At 39.7% G+C, this 21756-nt stretch overlaps 2 protein-coding genes across 2 annotated transcripts in view; both read right to left on the bottom strand.

Moving 5' to 3' along the window:
- The window catches only part of LOC127813229 (uncharacterized), a 50683-nt gene extending 30458 nt beyond the window's left edge, over positions 1-20225 (bottom strand). Inside the window, exon 1 of the mRNA XM_052354094.1 lies at positions 20032-20225. Coding sequence (XP_052210054.1) covers positions 20032-20183 — 152 coding nt within the window. The 5' untranslated portion in view covers positions 20184-20225. The remainder of the gene's footprint in view (positions 1-20031) is intronic.
- LOC127813228 (uncharacterized) lies at positions 15499-20018 on the bottom strand. The gene has a single exon (XM_052354093.1). The coding sequence runs from the start codon at positions 16669-16671 to the stop codon at positions 15499-15501; it is 1173 nt and encodes a 390-aa protein (XP_052210053.1). The 5' UTR covers positions 16672-20018.
- Positions 20226-21756: the final 1531 nt, after the last annotated feature.

The raw sequence follows: 21756 nt of genomic DNA, 5'->3' as shown, positions 1-21756 counted from the left end.
CAAATAGAATAGAAGGGGGGAATTTTCTAGTGAATATAGAGGGAGAGCGTGGATCTCTCGAAAGTCCACTTTCTTTTCTTTTCTTTTCATTTTGTTAATTTTCAGCTTGTAGTTGCTTCAATTATTAGTGTCCTATCACATGTAAGTTAGAAATATTTGAAAGAAAAGCCTTATGGTTATTAGATAGTTTCTAATATGACAGGTATTTGGCAATAGGATGTTTAGTACAAGATCTTACTCCTTTTCTAGTAGCAATGGGAACATCAAGATCAGACAAATCAAATGAGGGAGAATTTGAAGGAGTAAGTTTAGAGTTACCCAAACTGGAAGGAGGACCATCATTCGAGAATGCCAACTGTTCAATTACTAGAGGAACATTCAGATTAATAGCATTTCTCTGAGATTTTCTTCTAGTATAAAACTAAAGGTCAGGTCCCAGATTGCTTTGATCCATTTGTAGTAATTCTCCCCCTGGTTCCGACTCCATTATGCTTGGCACCTGTGAACTAGACGCATCCCGTTCTTTATTATTTTGAGCACCAGTTTCCTTGAATCGTTGATCAAAGTGGAGTGGAGTGTCAATCATATCAAACATGTTTGGAAGAGATTTAGAAATTTTCAAAAAATTATCTTCTTCTACATTATTATTCTCTCCCTAAAGATGATTTTTGATAAAGTAGGGTTGATTCTCCATGAAAAACACATCCATGCTTATGTGAGTTTTCTTTGTCAAATGATTAAAGCACTTGTGCCTTTTTTTATTTGGAGCATAACCAACAAAAACACATTTTCCAGCCGTTGGATCCAATTTGGATCAAAACATTTGTGGAATATAAACAAAGCAAGTGCATCCAAAAATTTTTAAAGGTAGCTCAGAGTACAACCAGCATATAGGAAAAGTCCTTTTTAGTGAATTCAAAGGTGTCTCAAAGTTTAAGACTCGAGCGAGCATTCTAGTGATTAGATAGTACGCAGTTAAAACAGCATCTCCCCATTACGGTAGCTAGCTGAATAGTCGTCATAATTAGGCTACTCTTGCTTATATTGTAGCTTATAATACTTAGACTTTATTTGGCATGGCTGGAGGAATGTTCCAACATGCTGTTAGAAGGCTATAAGCACAAGTGTGCGCAAGTGGGCAAGTTGAGGCAACTGTTTTTGGCACCTAAACTCAGCTCAGATAAATATAAACAATGTTCATCTGTGCCAAGCTGCATATGTTGAATGAAATTGGAAATTAGTTTCCCTCCAATTCTCTCTCTAAATCTCTCTCCCCATTCTAATCTCTCTCTCCCTCCCAAATATCTTCCATTCTCTCTCAATTCTTGTTCTCAATTCCTCAAGAACTCTCTTGTCAAACTTGTAATCTGACAATGTATTTTGGGACATTCATAGAAAACATAATAACCCTAGTTACCTCAAGTAAATGTCTATTTTTTCATTCAGCTATGCCATTATGTTGATGAGTTTCACGACATGTTAATTGATGTAAAATACTTTTTTCTTTCAAAAAGTCCCCTAAACATTCATTGAAGTATTTTTGTTTCATTATCAGACCGAAGAAATCTTTGATCATGTCAAGTAAATTTACCTCAAGTAAATTTTTGTTTCATTGAAGAAATCTTTGTTTCATTCATTGAAGTATTAGGCTTTGATCATGTAAAAGAAATCTTTGAAAACTGGTCACTTCGGATTTCTTAGTAAACGAGTAAACCCAACATAGTCTAGTATGATCATCGATAAAAGTTATAAACCATCTTTTGCTAGATAAAGTGGTTACCTTTGAAGGTTCTCAAACATCACTATAAATCAAATAAAATAGTTTTGAAGAACTGTAAGGTTTGGAAACAAATTTAACACGATGATCTTTAGACAAATGGTAGCTTTCACATTGAAATTTAGAACAACCCACTCATTTAAACAATTTAGGAAATAAGTGTCTTAATAAGGAAAAGTATGATGGCTTAGCCTGAGATGCCATTGCATTATTGGATCAAAAACAGAAATTGAACTATTACCACTCAATCCATAAGCTTTTTTATTATTGAAGAAATCCTCATTGAATTAGTAAAGTCCGTCTATCTCTTTAACACTGTCAATTGTCTTCTCCGAGTTGTGGTCCTGAAATAGGCAATAAGAATCAAAGAAGGTAATGCGGCAATTAGAATCTTTTGAGAGTTTACTAACAGACAAAAGATTACAAGTTTAGGAACATGAAGTACTGATTGAAAATCAATACTTTCAGATATTTTAATGAGGCCTTTGCTAGCAATAGAAGAAAAATTGTCGTCTTCTATTCTTACTTTTTCACTACCTGAACAAAGGGGTATATGAATCGAATAGATTGGACAAGCTGGTCATATGATCAGATGCCCCTGAATCAATGATCCATGGAGCAAATTTTAAGGAACTTGACAAGGCTAAAGGAGTTCTACCTGAATGGGCCAAAGAACAATTAGGTGTACCAGATAACGGATTAAATTGTAGCAGTTTCAAGATTTGATCGAGCTGCTCTTTTCTGAAGTGTCTTTTTTTTTTTTTTCCCTGTAAGTGGAGGGTCTTGTTTGTGGTTGCTAGACTAGAGTGATAGTAGATGCAACGTCATACATGGTGGCTAAAGTAGTAGTAAGGACAACACCAATTGAACAACCAAATCTGGGTATCTACGGAGACCAGATCTAGGTGTGTTAGCAAGTGAGGATCCGACGGCCAACGACGTCGGACCGAAGCAATGACAACAATTGAGATTGATGTCGGCCGGTGTTGGGTGGTGCAACATAACGACAGGCGATGGCTGAATTTGAGGAACGATGGCCGGATCTAAAGACCGACGACCGGATCTAAGGAAGACGGTCATTGACGACAGTCGCAGTAGAGACTAATAGCAATTTGTTGTTGTTGAGCACCAAAGAATAAGAAGGTGAAGGGTCAGGGTTGTAAAGGCTATCTGTCGCACATGCCACCCGAGTTTAGCCGTCGTCGTTGTTGGATCTACAAGTCGCCGTGGCTAAACCACTATCTACGGTAAGTCTAAAGTTGAAAGGTTGGTGGCCGTCATGCCTAGGGTTTGACAATGTAAGGGCTGCCTGAGGTTGAACAGTGGTTGCCGACGTGCCTAGAGTTTGACAACCTAAGGGCTGCCTAGGGTTTGATGGTGTAAGGGTGACTTCCCTGCTCTGATACCATATAAGCTACGAGAAGAATGATTTCTATTTCACCATAAATGAATAACATGACTCCTCTCTTCTAATAGAGTAAGGATACAATAAATTAGGGTATTGTAATTCTAAACTATAATTAATCACTCAAAAAATTAAGCCATCAATCAAGGGATTGGAGCCAATCCCCACAATCAAGGGATTTGTCTCCTTCCCCACAATCAAGGGATTGGAGCCAATCCCCACTAATCAAGGGATTTGTCTCCTTTCCATTTCAACAAAAAGATAAAGTTAACCCTCTATCTACCAACTTAAACTTTTAAAAGAAATAGTGATTAACAATTTAACAAATAAAAATGAAAGGAAAGTTAAAATTCATGTAGCAGATCCCACATAATGGGATAAAAGCTTGGTATGTTGTTATTGTTGTTGTTTGTTTGGGAAAGAGTTAATAATGGAATGAAAATGAGTGGAATGGGAAATATTGGAATGGAATGAAATGTAAAATACTTTGTTCACATTTGGAGGAGTATGCCACAGAACCAAGGCCAAATTTTGCTGCGGATTTATTTACCTGCTATGTTTCTTTATTATTCCATAATAATTCTCTTTTGTTCCAACTGTTAGTTAGTTAGAGAGAATGTCCAGCTGTAAAGGTGTTTGGGATAAGACAAAATAGTTGGTTATGAGGGCTGCAATCTGCTGTGACAGCACCCTAGGACAGCTATATAAGCCCAAACGGCTCCTATAAGTTGGTATCGAGTATCAATTAACCAATTCCAGATTCCTACTCTATGCATTCTCTCTACCTCCCAACTATTCCTTCTCTCTTTCTTTTTTCTTCTTCTCTAAACCTTTCTCTTCTCTTACAATTTTCTAGCGAATTCTAATTCACACCAGAACAAAAGTTGAGAGCGGTCACAGCGCAACTGTGACATTTGGTATCAGAGAATCGATTCCGGCAGCAGAGAACAACGTGGAGTAACGACCGAAGGCACTCGCATGAAGAATATGGAGTCACAACTCCAGCAAGTCACCTCGACCGTGGGGGAGTTCCAACATCGTGTGGATCGTTTGGAACTGGGTTTTGAGAAGAACTACGAGGCTATTGGAGGACTGGAGCGCAGGCTCGAAAATGGTTTGAATCAAATGAGGGAAGATCTCAACCAGATGAGAGAGGAGATGGGAAATCAGCTTCAGGGATTCATGATGATGTTCACCCAGCAAAACCAGGTAAGAATAGCCCCTGACTTCCCTCCCAGAACTGGAACAGAACCTATTTTACATAATGAAAGGATGAACCGAGGCAATGAGACCTCAGAGGTTGAGCAGGACGATGAGATCGAAACTGAAACAATGAGAGGAAGAGAGGACATATTTACTCCACCCCAACCAGGATTTCCAATGCCTAGAATGGAGATACCGGCATTTGAAGGAACTAATCCTAGGTGATGGATTAGGAAGTGTGAATGGATGTTCGAATGGTATAATATACCAGCAGAAAGAAGGGTGGCCCTGGATGCGGCTTACTTTGATGATACAGTGGATGCATGGTTCCAAGGATGGACCCGAACGAGGGAGAATTACACCTAGAGGGAGTTTTCAGAAAAGCTATGTGAAAGGTTCGGGGAGAGGACCATGTCGGACACTATAGAGGAATTCAATAAGTTAAGACAAGCGGGAAATGTTGGGTCTTACTTGAGGCGCTTTGAGGAGCTGAGGTCATTGATGAGTAACAATGACCCCCACCTATCAGAAGCTTATTTTGTTTCTAGCTTCCTTAGCGGCCTTAATGAGGATTTGCGACTGATGGTGAAAATGATAAGGCCTCGGACGGTGGAACAAGCAGCGGAGAGTGCCAAGCTGCAGGAGCTAGTGGTTAAAGCCCTTATGAAAAAGCAGAGACAGCAACAGAAAGTGATAACCGGTGGAAATTGGCAGCAAGGGGTGAGCAGTAAAGGGACTTACAAAGATTCAGCTAAAGGAAATATAGGAGGGAGAAATGTAGGTGGTCCGTATCAAGGGGGACGGATGGAGGAGACTAAGAAGCTTCCTGGCGCTTGTTACAGGTGCGGGGATAGGTACTATCCTGGCCACCAATGCAAACGCCAACTATTACTGCTGGAAGGAGATAAGGATGGTGAACTAGATGCGGAAGAAGTAGAAGAAGTAGAAGATTTCAGAGAAATTAGAGGGGAGAATGATGGAGAAATATCCCTCCATGCCCTCAAGGGGATCACCAACAACAAGATAATTAAGGTTGAAAGGAAGGTGAAGGAAGGCAGCTTGTCAATTCTGATTGACAGTGGGAGCACCCATAGTTTCCTTGACAATAGCACTGCTAGGAAGCTAAAGTGCCAACTCACTGGGACACCGCCCTTGAGTGTGGTTGTTGCTAATGGAAACCGGGTGTTGAGCAATTCGGCCTGCCTGGGTTTCATATGGGAAATGCAGGAAGAAGAATTTGAGGCAAACCTTAGATTGTTGCAGTTAGGAGGGTGTGATGTGGTGTTAGGAGTGGATTGGATGAAGAGAGTGAGTCCCATAAGCTTTGATTTCAACCGAATGGAAGTCTCATTTGAAAAAGAAGGGAAGAGGATGACGCTTACCAGTGGGCAAGAAGTTGCGACCTGCAAGATGATCACGAGTAAGAGGCTGCAAAGGGTCCTCAAGAGCAAATGGAGTCAGTTCACACAGCTGTTCTCCATTGTGGAAGTGGAAGAGAATCCTAATGGGAGAGGGCAGGGGGAGCTACAACTCACTGTCAGCCACCAGCGTAAAGGTGTCGATCAGGTATGCGCATTACCCTTTATTGATGAATTGCTGGCAGACTTTAAGGACCTCTTTGTGGAACCAAAGACCCTTCCTCCTAACCGAACTTCGGACCATGCCATTAACCTAAAACCGAATGTAGAGCCAATCAATGTCAGGTCATACCGTTATGCCCCCATCCAAAAAACTGAAATCGAAAGGATGGTAAAAGAGATGTTGAGCCAATCCTTCATTAGACCAAGCCAAAGCCCATTTGCTTCCCCCGTCCTATTGGTTAAGAAAAAAGATGGCACTTAGCGTTTTTGTGTAGATTATCGCCAACTCAACTCTCTAACCATCAAAGACAAGTTTCCCATACCCCTTGTTAAAGACCTTATGGATGAACTACACCAAGCCAAGTTCTTTTCCAAGCTAGATTTGCGCTCGGGCTATCACCAAATAAGGATGAAGCCCAAGGACATCCACAAAACGGCCTTCCGAACACACCATGGTCATTTTGAGTTCTTGGTGATGCCCTTTGGGCTCACCAACGCCCCAGCCACTTTCCAATCTCTAATGAACCAGATATTTGAACCCTATTTAAGGAAGTTCATCTTTGTATTCTTTGATGACATCCTTGTATACAGCCCCACCTTGGACCAACACCTCATCCACCTAAGAACCACTCTTGAGGTCCTTAGAAGAAACCAGCTATTTATCAAAAAATCTAAATGTGCATTTGGCCAAAACCAAGTGGAATACTTGGGACACTTAATTTTAGAAGAAGGAATCAGCACCAATCCCAGCAAGGTGGAGGCCATGCTCAGCTGGCCAAAACCCACTACAATAAGAGCTCTTAGGGGATTTTCGGGGCTGACTGGTTACTACCGCAGGTTTGTTAAAGGATATGGGGTCATGAGCAAGCCACTTACAAATCTGTTAAAGAAGGGAAACTTTCAGTGGGGGCCGGAGGCAGATTCTGCTTTCAAAGGGCTGAAGTTAGCAATAAGCAGGGTACCCACACTAGGACTGCCGGACTTCAACAAGCCCTTCGAGCTAGAGACGGATGCTTGTGGAGTCGGGATAGGCACGGTGTTGATGCAAGATGGAAGACCATTGGCTTTTCTAAGCCAAGCCCTCAGTCCTGAAACAAAATGAAATTGAATGAAAACTGGAAGATCTGACAAAAAGTACCTCGTCCAAAATATTTGATTAATGAGAAATTAAATCTCTTTGTAACAACCGAGAGGCTAACACATATATATAGCCTTAACAGCAAAGCTAAACAAACATAACAAACGCAACTAACAAATATTCTGCTACAAACAGAACTACAACTAAATAATACAACCATCCAAGATACAACACAGCAGAACACACAACCAGCAACACAAGAATGAGACTACAACCGAGATGTCTCATTCTCTCCAACACTCCCCTTCAATTGAGACTTGCCTGGAGCTGTCTCAGTCCTGCCATTAGCTGCCTTAATCGCTCCAACACTCCCTGTCAATTGAGACCTGCCTTGAGCGGCCTTGAGCTTGCCTTTGTCTGTCGCAATGGGCAAACAGCAATACACAGGGGGTCACTCGAAGACCAAGTTTATGACATAAAAACTGAAACCGATCCTTAGGTAACCCTTTAGTAAAGATATCAGCAAGTTGATACATGGTGGGAACATAACGAATTTCAACAGCACCACATTCAACTTTTTCCCGAACAAAATGCACATCAATCTCAATGTGCTTAGTTCTAGAGTGAAAAACAGGATTTTCAGAGATAGATTTGGCAGCCAAGTTATCACACCAAAGAATAGGAGGCTGAGAGCAGGAAAACCCAAGTTCTTGGAAGAGGGACTTTAACCACAAGACTTCAGTGACTCCTTGAGCCACTGCCCTATATTCCGCCTCTCCAACTGACCGAGCAACAACAGTTTGCTTTTTAGAACCCCAAACAATCAGATTATTGCCAAGAAAAGCACACCAACCACTAGTAGATCGTCTGGTGAGTTTATAGCCTGCATAGTCAGCATCCGTGTAAACACTTAGAGGTAAATCACAAGAGGATGGAGTGAAGACCAGACCTAAGCCAATGGTTCCTTTGAGATACCGAAGTAACCGCTTACAAGCTTGCCAATGCTGATCCTTAGGACAGCTTAAAAACTGACTGAGTTTGTTGACAACAAAGGCAACATCCGGTCTAGTGTAGGTAAGATATTGAAGAGAACCTACAACTGTCCGATATAGAGAGGGATTAGAAAACAGATCACCTTCATCTGTAAACACAGTAGCTGAACTAAGAGGAACATCACAAGGCTTGCAATCAGCCATAGCAGCCTTAGTCAGTAAATCAAGAGTATATTTGGATTGAGTTAGATAGAGGCCTGTAGAATCCCGATAAGCTTCAAACCCAAGAAAGTAATTCACCGAACCAAGCATTTTTAACGCAAAATGGTTGTCAAGATCATGAATAAAATCATGCAAGGCAGTGGAGCTGGATCCAATTACTAAGATATCATCAACATAAACAAGGACAAACAAAACAAATTCAGAAGTTCTCTTAATAAAGAGCGATGCATCAGAGATAGCTCGAAGAAAACCCCAACTTTGTAGAGCTGTTCGAAGCTTAGTATACCATGCACGAGGAGCCTGTTTAAGGCCGTAAAGAGACTTCTTCAATCTACAAACATGAGAAGGGCAGGACTGATCAAGAAAACCTTCTGGCTGAGACATGAAAACAGCCTCATCAAGATCACCATTTAAGAATGCATTATTGACATCAACCTGCTGGATATCCCATCCATATGTAACAGCTAGAGAAAATAAAACTCTGATGGTTGGCGCCTTAATAACAGGGCTGAAAGTTTCAGCAAAATCAATGCCAGGTGTTTGAAGAAAACCCTTGGCAACAAGACGAGCTTTATGCTTTAGAAGAGAACCATCAGGATTATATTTTGCACGGAAAACCTACTTACAGCCTATCAAGTTCATATCAGAAGAGAATGGAACAAGTTCCCAAGTATTATTTCGAATTAAGGCTGAATATTCCTCCTTCATGGCTTTAGTCCAGTTAGGGTCTTGGAGAGCTTCTTGAACAGAGTTAGGTTCTAAAGAACTCACCAAAGCATAAGGAGAAGAAAGAGAAAGTTGACGAGCTTTTGCACGAGTAATCATAGGATGAGTTGGAAGAGTCAAAGACTGTCTTGGTGGAGGAGCAGTAGGAACGTGAGAAGAGGAAGAAGAAGAATTGGACAAATCAGGAACTGACAGGTCCGGAACAAGAGGAGCAGCTGTAGGAACAATAGGAGTAGATGAATCATGTAAACTCGGTGCTGATGTTACTGAAGATAAAGGACTAGGAGGGAAAGATGAACAAGAACGTAAAACATGAGTAGACAGACTAGGAATAGAATCAGAATGAGGAGTAGAAGATTTGACAGAGAATAAGCAAGAAAAAGGGAACTCCTCAGGATTGAAAACAACATGTCGAGTGATATAAACTCGACCTGAAGGATGTAAACATTTATATCCAGCTTGAATTTGACTATAACCAAGAAACACAAACTTTGAAGAATGAAAATTAAACTTGTTCTTGGCATAAGACCTTAGATAAGGAAAGCAAGCACAACCAAATGGTTGTAAGTGCATATATCTCGGTTGTTTACAATATAGTTTCTCAAAGGGAGTAAGAAACTGAAGTGGTGAAGCTGGTAGCAAATTGATAGTGTAGACAACAGTTTGAAAAGCTTCAACCCAATATTTCAAAGGCATGTTAGCATGAGCTAAAAGAGTAAGTCCCATTTCAGCAATGTGTCTATGTTTTCTTTCAGCCACACCATTTTGTTGGTGAGTATAGGGACAAGAGAACCGAGACTGAATGCCACAACTATGAAGATAGGGTATAAAGGCTTTGAATTCTCCACCATTATCGGTTTGAAGAGCTTTGAGTTTGAAAGAATATTGCAACTCAGCAAACTTATGAAAAGTTTTGAAAATAGACAAGGCTTCAGACTTTAATTTCATTGGATACAACCAAATATATCGAGTATAGGCATCAACAAAGATAATGTAATACCTATAGCCCTCAATGGATAACATAGGAGCAGGACCCCACAAGTCTGAATATATCAATTCTAGGGGATGAGTTGCTGTAATAGGACAAGTTGCAAAGGGTAGCTGATGAAGTTTACCCAACTTACATGAGTCACAAAATGACAAATCAGTAGATGAACAAGGAATATTGATTTGATTAAGAACTTGTTTCAATACAGAAAAAGAGGGATGTCCCAACCTAGCATGCCACTGTTTACAAAGCCTATCAGTACAAGACATGCTGGATTTATTACAAGTTCGTTGAACATTATTACAGTTTGCTAAACAACAGACATTTGTCATGGAAGACATTGACGAATTTGAAGGAAAGGCAGCACTAGAGGAGCTAGGAGCAGCAGAAGAAGCAGCGTGAACAAATGCTGGATCCAGCTGATAGAGGCCATTCTTAAGAACTCCTTGAAGTAGCACCTTGCTCGAGGCCTTGTCCTTGATCAAACAAAAGTTAGAGTGAAATTCAGCAATTATATTATGATCATTAGTAAGCTGTGAAACACTCATGAGATTCTTTTTCATGCAAGGAACATGAAGAACTTGAGATAAGGAAAGAACAGAAGGAGGATTGGTTTGAGTAAGGATAGTACCAGTGCCAATGTGAGCAATAGGAAGAGCCTTACCATTTCCTACGGCTACTTTGTCATTACCACCATAGGGAGAATGAAGAGATAGATTTTGAAGACTAGAAGTGATATGGTTTGTAGCTCCAGAGTCTACACACCAAGAAGTATCGCCTAGTTGATAAGATGACGAAGAAGAAGACGGATATTGTTCATTCAACTGAGAAGGAGGAAAGCCATGATGAGTCTCTTGAGTAAACCCTAAATCTGTCAAGAAAGCTCCATTACCCTCATGAGACGCTACAAAGGCCTGAGAACTTGATTCATTTCCACCTCTACCAAAGGAGGGACGTTGAAAACTGCTATCAAACCGATGGTAACAACGATCAGCTAAGTGGCCTGGTTTTCCACAAAGTTGACAGTAAAACCTTTTTCCAAAAAATCGGCCTCTGCCTCTACCTCCTCTAAAACCATTTCCTCTTCCTCCTCTGTTTTGAAAACCTTGAAAACCTCCTCTACTATTATTATTTCCACCGTTATTTCTAGGCTGTTGTGGAGCATAGCTTACATTCATAGCAGCAGCTGAATCAAATTTAGGCAATCCACTAGATATCTCCATGTTCTTCGAAGATAACCTTTGTTCATGCATCATTAAGAGATACTGAACTTTTTCAAGGTCAATATCATTCATCTGATACGTAATTAAGCCAACAACAGTTTCATAATCTTCACCTAATCCATGCAGAACTGTCATTAATAGATCTTGATCATTCAATGGTTCTCCAATTGCTGTTAATGCATGATTAATAGTCTTGATCTTAAGAATATATTCAGTGATAGTCATATCACCTTTCTTAAGAGACCTAAGTTGCTGTTTCAATTGAAAGGAACGAGCAACCGTTTGTCGAGAAAACAAATTTTCAAGAGTATTCCATACCTCTGCTGCAGATTCACAATGAATGACTTGTCCAATTACCTCCTTATCAATTGTCGAAAACAGCCATCCTAGAAGAAGCTGATCTGATCGCATCCACCGTAGGAATTCAGGATTAACTGCTGGTTCCGAATTAGGCTCAGCATCACTCGATTGAACATACTTAGGCAGTAGATCAGTTTTATTTATGAAAGGCAGCAGATCGTAAGCTCTAATTGTAATTAAGATCTGTGCCTTCCAGTAGAGGTAATTGTTTAAGTCCAGTTTTGTAGGTGCAAAACTGAACGCCTTAGATACCGAAGCAAAATCAGACAAAGCAGCAGAAGATAATGAAGGAGACGAGGTCGAATCAGAAGAAGCCATGGACGCAAGTCGCGATGGCTCTGATACCATGAAACAAAATGAAATTGAATGAAAACTGGAAGATCTGACAAAAAGTACCTCGTCCAAAATATTTGATTAATGAGAAATTAAATCTCTTTGTAACAACCGAGAGGCTAACACATATATATAGCCTTAACAGCAAAGCTAAACAAACATAACAAACGCAACTAACAAATATTCTGCTACAAACAGAACTACAACTAAATAATACAACCATCCAAGATACAACACAGCAGAACACACAACCAGCAACACAAGAATGAGACTACAACCGAGATGTCTCATTCTCTCCAACAAGTCCTAGACACCTTGGGCTTAGTGTTTATGAGAAGAAGTTCTTGGTTGTCCTAATGGCTATTGAAAAGTGGCGCCATTATTTGGAGGCGAGAAGGTTTATTATCAAAACGGATCACGAGTCCTTGAAGTTTCTGCTCCAACAAAAGCTTCAATCTCAACTCCAAAAGAAAGGGATGACCAAACTAATGGGCTTGGACTACTCAATCCAATACAAAAAAGGGAAAGAGAACCTAGCAGCGGATGCATTGTCCAGGTGCCAAGAAGAAGCAAGATCTGCCGCCATGACTGTGGTAATTCCCGAATGGTGTAAAGAGGTGGTGGACAGCTATGAGGGAGATGACCATATTAAAGGCCTGCTGGAAAAATTGGCTTTGGGAAGTGGGGAGGTAGAAGGATATCCGATGATGGATGGGCTGCAGAGGTATAAAGGCCGGATAGTAATAGGCCACAAGGAGGAGCTTAAGAGGAAAATTTTGCAGTCACTTCATGAGTCTCCTTTAGGGGGACATTCGGGCATCCAAAACACCTACTTGAGGGTGCGACAGCTATTCCACTGGCCTGGGCTTAGGGGGACGGTCAAGGGTTTTGTTTTGGGGAGTGATACATGTAAGAGGTGCAAACATGAGAACGTGGCATACCCCAGGCTTCTACAACCACTGCCCATTCCAGAACAGTCATGGACAAGCATGTCCATGGATTTCATCGAAGGACTGCCACGTTCTGAGGGCAAGGATTGCGTAATGGTGATTGTCGACAAGCTCACTAAGTTTGCGCACTTTGTGGGGCTAGCACACCCTTACACAGCCCAAGAAGTGGCCAGGGCGTTCACTAACCGGGTAGTCGCAATGCACGGGGTCCCTAAGACTATCATATTCAACCAGGATAAGATTTTTACCAGCCACTTTTGGAGGGAGTTGATGAAAAACATGGGCACGAAACTCAACCTATCGATTGCATATCACCCTCAATCGGATGGGCAGACCGAAAGGGTGAACCTATCAAAGTCTCGAAGCCTACCTCCGCTGCGTGTGTTTGCTGCAACCTAAGAGTTGGCATAGGTGGCTAGCTCTAGCTCAGTGGTGGTACAATTCCAGCCACCACTCATCCATAAAGATGTCACCCTTTGAAGCTGTATTCGGGTTTAAACCTCCAATTCTACCAGCCATCGAATAGTGCACCTCAGCTGGTGCAGTTAAGGAGTATTTCCAGCAAAGGAGAGGGGTGATACAGCAACTCAAACAAGAGTTGGCATCAGCCCAAAACCGGATGAAGCAGCAGGCCGATAGGAGGAGGACTGACCGAGAATTTGGAGTGGGAGAGAATGTCTATCTGCGGCTGAGGTACCCCCATCTTAAAGCCATTTCTCAAGGACCAATCTCTAAACTTAGCCCTAAATACTTCGGGCCCTTCCCCATAACGGCTAAGGTAAGCAAGGTGGCTTATCGTTTACAACTTCCCGAAGGCTCCCACATTCACCCGGTCTTCCATGTTTCCCTACTAAAGAAGTCCACAGGGCAAGAACGAGTGAACCCAAGGTTGCCTGTTTTACCTAGGGAGAAGAAAGTCACAAAGGAGCCAGAGGCTATATTGGACAGAAGAGTCATCTACCATCGAGGGGCTCCTCTTATTCAGGTGCTAGTCAGATGGCAAGGAGGATCCGTGAGGGAGGACACCTGGGAGTACCTTCCCCAACTACTACGACAATTTCCCCGAACTGCCAGCCTCCTAAACAGTGTTCTAAAAGGCGCTAAGCGCTAGGCGCTAATCGGGCACCAGGCTGGGGCCTAGCACCTAGGGGGCCTAAGCAGGGCCTAGGAAAACTACTACTTTTTTTTTTTTTTTTTTTTTTTTAACTTTGTGATGTAATTTGATGTTATTTTCAATTAAATCAAAGTTGAAAAGCATCAATAATGCAACATAAACCAATAATACAACAATAATGGAATGACAAGTGAAATATAGAATTAAGCATGAGAAAGCAATTGTTGTAGATTAGTTCTGGGTTCAAACTTCAATAAGACAAAAGCAACAATAATGCAATATAGACCATACTTGAAGAATCTAAGTATCTAACTATCTAATTGGAATTCTTCCTCTCCATATTCTTCCAATACATGATCTTCATCACCCTCAAAATCAAATTCATTGAGCTCTTGCTCATCTTCTTCTTCTGATTGAAAATCATCTTCATGAAGCTCTCTCATCCTAGAACTTCTTCGAGATTGAAGCATCTCGTCTGCTCCGGATGCTTACCAATCACTTCCCAAGTAAGCCCCGTACCAGACTCAACTTCTTCATCATCTCCTCCTTCAACAATCCATCCTTCAACATTCCTTTCCTTCTCCCTCTTTTGCTTGTTCATCAGTTTTGCATTAAATTGGACATTGACAAGATTGTTCAATCGATGTACATCCAGTCTATTTCTTTTCTTCATATGTATCTACATAAATAAAATAAAAGTAATATCAATTTAAATGATAGATAAGTTATTGATATTAAAGAAATATAGTTCATATTTTCATAGGGATAATGACATTAAAATATTAAAAATGTTTTAAAATATGCACTAACCCTTACAAAAGTGCTCCAATTTCTTTCACAACCGGATGAACTACTGGTTAACGAGAGGATTCTTGTTGCCATTCGTTGCAATTTTGAAGTTTGATTTCCATAAGTCATCCACCATGTAACTACATAAGTTAACAAGTATAAAATAAACAAATTTATATACTAATACACATTAGGAACTAAGAAAAGGATTAAAGGAATTTTATACCTAGATTATAATTGTCATCATTTTTTGCACAGCCTTGAGCTGCCCACACTTTTCCAAAAGCTCTCTCTTTACGAGTATACTTTGGCAACTCAACATTTATGACATGACCTTGCAATTCAAAATGATCATCACCATGATAAAACATCTCCACACAATTAAAAAACCCATCCATCACTTCATTATCAAGATATATAGTCTTATTCTTGAAAAGGTAGTAGGGATTCAAAAGGTAAGGCGCCAAATGCAATGGACTATCTAGCCTATCTTTCACCCTTGCTTCAATAATCTCTATAACAGGCTGATAGTTTTTCTCAAGATTATTTAGGGCCTCCTTAATATCTTCATTTGCTTACTTAATCTCTCCATATAAAAAACCCATAGAAGGCTTTCTATCTACATCAACAATTCAAAGCACCTTTACCAAAGGTGCAAAAACCTTAAGGCATAAAGTTACACCATTCCAAAAAGCAATGCTCATCACAATAGCATATGTTGTTTTCCCTTTAACATTCTTTGACCATTTACACTCCTCTCATTCAAAGCTGGTAAACATTGACCTCAATTGGGCCTTTTTCTCCATCAAACTCTGCAAAGTAAGGAAAGAAAAAGCAAATCTAGTGACTCCCGATCTCACTATATCCCTCTTCTTCATAAATGACCTCATTAAGGACAAGGTCTTATGGTGTGCATAAAAGAATATTGTCAAACTCTTTGCCTGATCAATGACTTTCTTATATCTTGGCATTTTCCCAATACTTTCAAGCATCAAATTGATGGTGTGAGTAACACATGATGTCCAAAAGATATTTGGCCTCTTCAGCTTCAATAATTTTGTCGCTCCCATATTGTTGACAACATTGTCGGTTACTACTTGGACGACATTTTGTGGCCCAACTTGCTCAATACACATGTCCACATACTCAAATATGAGTTCACTTATATGTGCTTCGTCTGATGCTTCTTTTGAAGAAAGAAAAGCAGTACCCATGCTAGAATTAACACATAGGTTCATGATGCTCCTTCTTTTTCTGTCTGTCCAAGCGTCTGTCATAATAGAGCATCCATTTTGTGCCCACTCTTCTTCATGCTTCTTCAGTAAGTCTTTCATTCTGTCAACCTCTTCCTTTAATAACGGTTCCCTCAACTGGTATTGACTAGGAGGTTTGAACCTCGGCCCAAATTGACCAACCGCCTCAACAAACAATTTGAAGCTATCATGATCAATAGCATTGAAAGGTATACCAGCTTCGTACACCCATCTAGCACAATATCCTTGTACAATCTGTGTTCTCTCTTTAAACAATGCTTCACTAATATTTTGCTGCCTTTGCGTTATTCTCGAACTCAAACAAATTTCAAGACTAATGGAGCTTGCAAACTTATCTATAGGGCCAAGAGTACGAGGCGCTTTTTTGCTCCCTAACTCTTCCAATTCATCTTCATCATCCACTCTTTTCCCCTTGTCAGAAATATTAACCAAAGATCTCATCATATCTTCCTCATGCTTCTTATTCTTCTTCTTACTCTTTGCCTCGGCAATAGCATTCTTGCATTTAGCTTTATCATCCAGAGAAGATTTTGGACATGCAGAAACATTTCCGGAAATGTGGCCGATGTGTTCTTTGACTTTGTAAACTCCTCCAGACATAACTTTACCACACAACTTGCATTTAACTTTATCCATATTCTTCGGATTAATTAACATTCCATACTCCTATCCGACATCATTTGATTTCCTTTTAAGAACTGAGGCGGCATCGGACGATGCTTCCGTACTCCCAATTCCATCCGACATGATTTTCTTTTTTCTTCTTTTTTTTCCTAAGTAAATTGACATTGAATGATTGAATTAAAATAGACAATTAGGCTAACTAGCTAACAAACAAAGCCAAGAACTAACAACAGCCCCAAGAAGCAACAGCAAGTAGCAACAAAGGCAGCTTGCTACATTTGTTGCTTGCTTGCAAGTTGCAAATATTAATTTTTTAAAAACATTAATAATAATAATTAATAAATATTTGAATAACAAATAATCAAATATTAATATAAATACTAAATTAAATAACAAAAAAATAAAAAGAAAACAAAAGAGGGAGAAGCAACAGCTGCTGCTTACTGCTGGCTACTACTTACCGAAAGAGGTGGAGGCCCGGAGGGTGAGTGAAGAAGATGAAGGCTGAAGCTGCAAAAGCAACAAGAGACAACCAGAGTGTGGCGGTGTGCGAGTAGCGAGCACGAGACGGTGGCGACGGCGAGTGAAGAAGGTGAAGCTGCAAGAGCAAGAGACAACTAGAGTGTGGCGTGGCGGTGTGCAAGCACGAGATGGTGGCGACGGGCCGACGGCGACTTTGCAACTACAGGAGACGGTGGCAGCGTGCAAGCACGAGAGAGGCGACGGCGATGGCGATTCAGCAATAGACTGTTAGTGGCGGTGCGCGCGAGAGAGAAGGGGAAATCGACGAGAGAAAGGGGTAACGAGTAAGGGGAAACAAAACCCTAAAAATTTATACTAAATGCTTCACGCGGCCCAGGCGGCCGATTTGGCCGCCTTGGCGTCTGCCTTGGCTAGGCGGTTCATGAGGCTAGGCGTCCGCCTTGGCCACTTAGGCGTCGCCCAATACCGATTAGCCAGGCCGGCGCCTAAGGTGGCCGATTTGGCCATAATCACGGCGACCAGCGGCCGCCTAGGCCGCGTTTTAGTTCACTGCTCCTAAACATTTCTTAAGGAAAAGAAATCGCTTAAGGGAAGGGCATTGTCACAGAACCAAGGCCAAATTTTATTGCGGATTTACTTACCTGCTATGTTTCTTTATTATTCCATAGTAATTCTCTTTTGTTCCAACTGTTAGTTAGTTAGAGAGAATGTCCAGCTGTAAAGGTGTTTGGGATAAGACAAAATAGTTGGTTATGAGGGCTGCAATCTGCTGTGAAAGCACCCTAGGACAGCTATATAAGCCCAAACGGCTCCTGTAAGTTGGTATCGAGTATCAATTAACCAATTCCAGATTCCTACTCTCTGCATTCTCTCTACCTCCCAAATATTCCTTCTCTCTTTCTTCTTCTTCTCTAAACCTTTCTCTTCTCTTACAATTTTCTAGCGGATTCTAATTCACACCGGAACGGAAGTTGACAGCGGTCACAGCGCAACTGTGACAGAGTAGTGGATGGAAAGGAACATAAAATGCTTCTCCTTGCATGGGAGAGCAACAAAATGGATGGAACGAAAGGATACTAAATAACAAATGACCATTAATATCATTTTAATGGAAGATAGAGTGTGATTAAGTCAAGGGAAAATTTGAACTTTGAAAAAATTATTAAGGTTAATATTATCAACACACAGAGTTAGATTTTCAATCCATTATTCCCCCATTTGGGGGAGACAAGAAATAGGGGTTTGGAGGAGAATGGATGGAACTCTTTTCATCCATTTCCATTTCATTCCCCTCTCCTAAATGCACTATTACAGTTATCATATAAAGCTGCATGGTTTAGGAAGATGTATTGATATACACTAACAGAAGTAGACATATATATGTATATGTATGTATACACAGGATTAGAAGATCTTAATTTCAGGTACTTTGAGGAAAACAACTAAGTTGAATTCAGTTGGGAATTTACCTAGCAGGATTTCAGAAGTCACATTGACCCTTCTTCGAATAACATAGCTAGGCAACTGATATGTATATTAGACAAATTGACACATTCCAGCCATTTCTAATTTTGTAATTTCTTTTTATTACATCCCTAAGAAAGCCTTGTCTTCCCTGTGGTATTTTTTCCTTCCATTTACTCAATCTCTGGCATGTAAGTGTAGTGTGCATACCATCTCCCTCAAGATTAGCAAAATTCTGAAAAAAAGTTCTCAACCTAACAGAACTAGTAACAAGCGCCAATATCTTAAAAAGTAAATGATAGCCCCATCCATTTTACTGCATATACCCACTAGGTTTTTCTTACTAAATAATATTATCCCTAAAAAGTAACTGACAAAAAAATTGATTTAACCCTGGAGGCATAACTATGTTCCATTTTTCAGTTCTTTTCCCAATTATTCTATTTCTTTGGTTGGTTCAAGTCGTACAAAGTAGAGAACTACTCTTTCAAGAATAGGAAAGGGATTTAGGGACTCCTGATATATAAATTCTAGAAGTAGAAATACACAAGAAGAATAGTATTGAGGCATAAACAGGTTCCAGTAGTTGCTCCTCCTGGCACCATCTCACACCCACTCCCCATTCCTCCTCAACAGGAAGAAAATACTGATTTGCAAACAATGCCATTTTTTCTGAATCACAAATTATTTAGCTCCTAAACTAACCATAGGGTAAATTACAGTATTATGGAAAAGAATTTAAGCTCTACTGAAGGCTAAAAAACAAGATATTGTCCTGTTATAAGAAACTATATTCCTCAAACCAAAGAGAAAAATGGTGTTCTCCAAAGAGCACAACGCTTCCCACTTTGTTAGGGTTGGGAGAGTGGTTTGGGAGAGTGCCATATTTATACACAGCCTTTCCCTAACTTTTTTGCAAATATGATGTTTCTGCAACTTGAGCCAGTGACCTTCCAGGCACAAAGGAGCAACCTAACCGTTGTTACCACCAACGCTCACCTTTTCCCCCAAACTAAAGAACAAATAAATAAATGTTCGAACAATTAGGTCAGTCCCATCCTTTGCAAAATCAAAGACTTTCTCCATGGAAGCAACAAACTTCTCAGGGCCTGTTCCCACAAATTACCAAAGAAATTTCTCTCCAAGCCATCCTCCATCACGATGCAGAGAACTCTGTAATCTTCAATTCTGCGTTATATAATGTACCACTCACGTACTTAAACAAACACAACATCGAACACCTGATGAATTCCCAGAAACGAAATTGTCTATGCGCTCGTGCAAATACGTAATAAAACCCTGCAACAGGGCTTCGAACCTAGGTCTATATCCACGAAAACTTACAATTTACAGACTTCAAACAGCCACCCAAGTAAATAATGAGTAATTGAATATCGAAGAACCAGAACCAAGCGACTTGTGACAAACAAAACTCGAAAGAAGTACCTGGATCGAGCGACGTTGCCGCACTTGATACACTTTGGCTTGTTGAGGCCGCGAAGGTTCTTCGACGCGTTGGTCGCCGGGACAGTGGCGGCGACGGAGGGCACGGCGGCCGAGGCGGTGGTGTTATTTGCTGCCGGCGATGAAGCGGCCATTGTCTGTTGGACGCCGTTTGGTTTCTTCAGCGCTTCCTTCGTTTTTATTCTTTTTTCTATTTTCTATTTTTCATTTTTTATTTTCACATTATGTTTTGTTGCTCCCTTGCCGTGGCCGTTGACCCAAACAAACAAAAAGAAGATTAAATAAAAACAAATTATTGTTGGATTAAATTAGAAAGCTCCAAATAAAAAAATAATTAAATATAGATATACTTCTTAAGCTTTTTGAACTATAAGACATATCATATACTTTTACCTCTTTATACAAATTTTTTCTTAAGATATTATTATTTCCAAAATCATATTTTTTACAAAAAAAAAATTAAATAACTAAGAGTAAATTGTAAATAATACTTTTGACTTTTAGCAAAATTATAAGAAATTCTTTAGTTTTAGAGAAATAACATCAACGATTAAAAAACTTAAATTTTACCTTTCTTTTGTCTTATTTTTCTTCTTGTTCCTACTCCTTTCCTTTAATTTAAAAAAAAAAAAACAAGTAACTATTAGTTATTACTCGTCAATCACCAAAAACTATTTGAAGAGAGAGAAAAATAAAGGATGAACTCAAACCAAACCTAAGTTTATTGACCAAAGAATGAAAGAAAAAATATGAACCAAGACAAAATCTGGATTCATATGCAAAGAACTCATATTTATTGTGCAGGAAAAGATGATGATGATGAACCAAAGAGAGTGAATGATTAAGTGAAACATTACTTGTCGATTACCGGAAACTATTTGAAGAATTCAAAAACATTTCATCTTGCACCTAGATTTTGATTCGAAAAAGAAAGAAAAATAGAGAAAATAATGAATCAATCAAAGAGAGTGAGTGATTAAGTGAAACCCTATATCTCAAACTTATATTTGGGTTTGAAGAAAATGAGATAAGAAGATAAAGAAGAATAAATTAGAAAGAGTGAAACTCTTCATCTTGAACCCAAATCTATATTTGAGATAAATAGTGAACCCATATTTGAGTTTGAAGAAAAGAGAAAAGAATGTGGAGATATAGAAGAAGGGGAAAAATAAAAACAAGTCAAAGAGAAAAATAAAATAGATGCCCCTATCATCATTATGCCCACTACTATCATGAATGACTTTCTTTATTGTCTCACATCTATCGTCACCACCGTCATAACTAGCCTCCACCATTATAGATTGAGAACAAAAGAAAAAAACAAACAAGAGAAAGAGAAAGAGTGAGTGAATAATTGCCACAATGAATGGATGCCCCTGTTGTAAATGTTGTAATTCACGATTTGCCATCGTTTGTTTGGTGCAGACATAGGGAGAAAATAACATATGAGATAAAAAGAGAAAGATGTGGAAGAATAAGTTTAAATATAATCATTTTATAAAATTTTAATGGTGGTTAACTAACACTAGGGGGAAAATTGTAGTATAAAATTAAACTTTGGTATTATTTATATTTCTCAAATGTCATGAATTATTTTTAATTATCCCAAATCTCAAAAGTACAATGTGTAATGTTTCAAACTCAATTTTCAAATAGTTATTAGACACCCTTAAACTCAAAGATAAGAAAATACGATTTTGATGATAA

This window comes from Diospyros lotus, chromosome 11 (genome assembly GCF_014633365.1).
Source record: "Diospyros lotus cultivar Yz01 chromosome 11, ASM1463336v1, whole genome shotgun sequence".
NCBI classification, from domain to species: domain Eukaryota; kingdom Viridiplantae; phylum Streptophyta; class Magnoliopsida; order Ericales; family Ebenaceae; genus Diospyros; species Diospyros lotus.
The sequence above is the reverse complement of the archived record's forward strand: the minus strand, read 5'-3'. Positions and strand labels throughout refer to the sequence as shown.

Bases quoted from the DNA above. Each gene is read 5' to 3' on its own strand.
- LOC127813228 (XM_052354093.1), bottom strand. From the start codon at position 16,671: ATGTTAATTAATCCGAAGAATATGGATAAAGTTAAATGCAAGTTGTGT.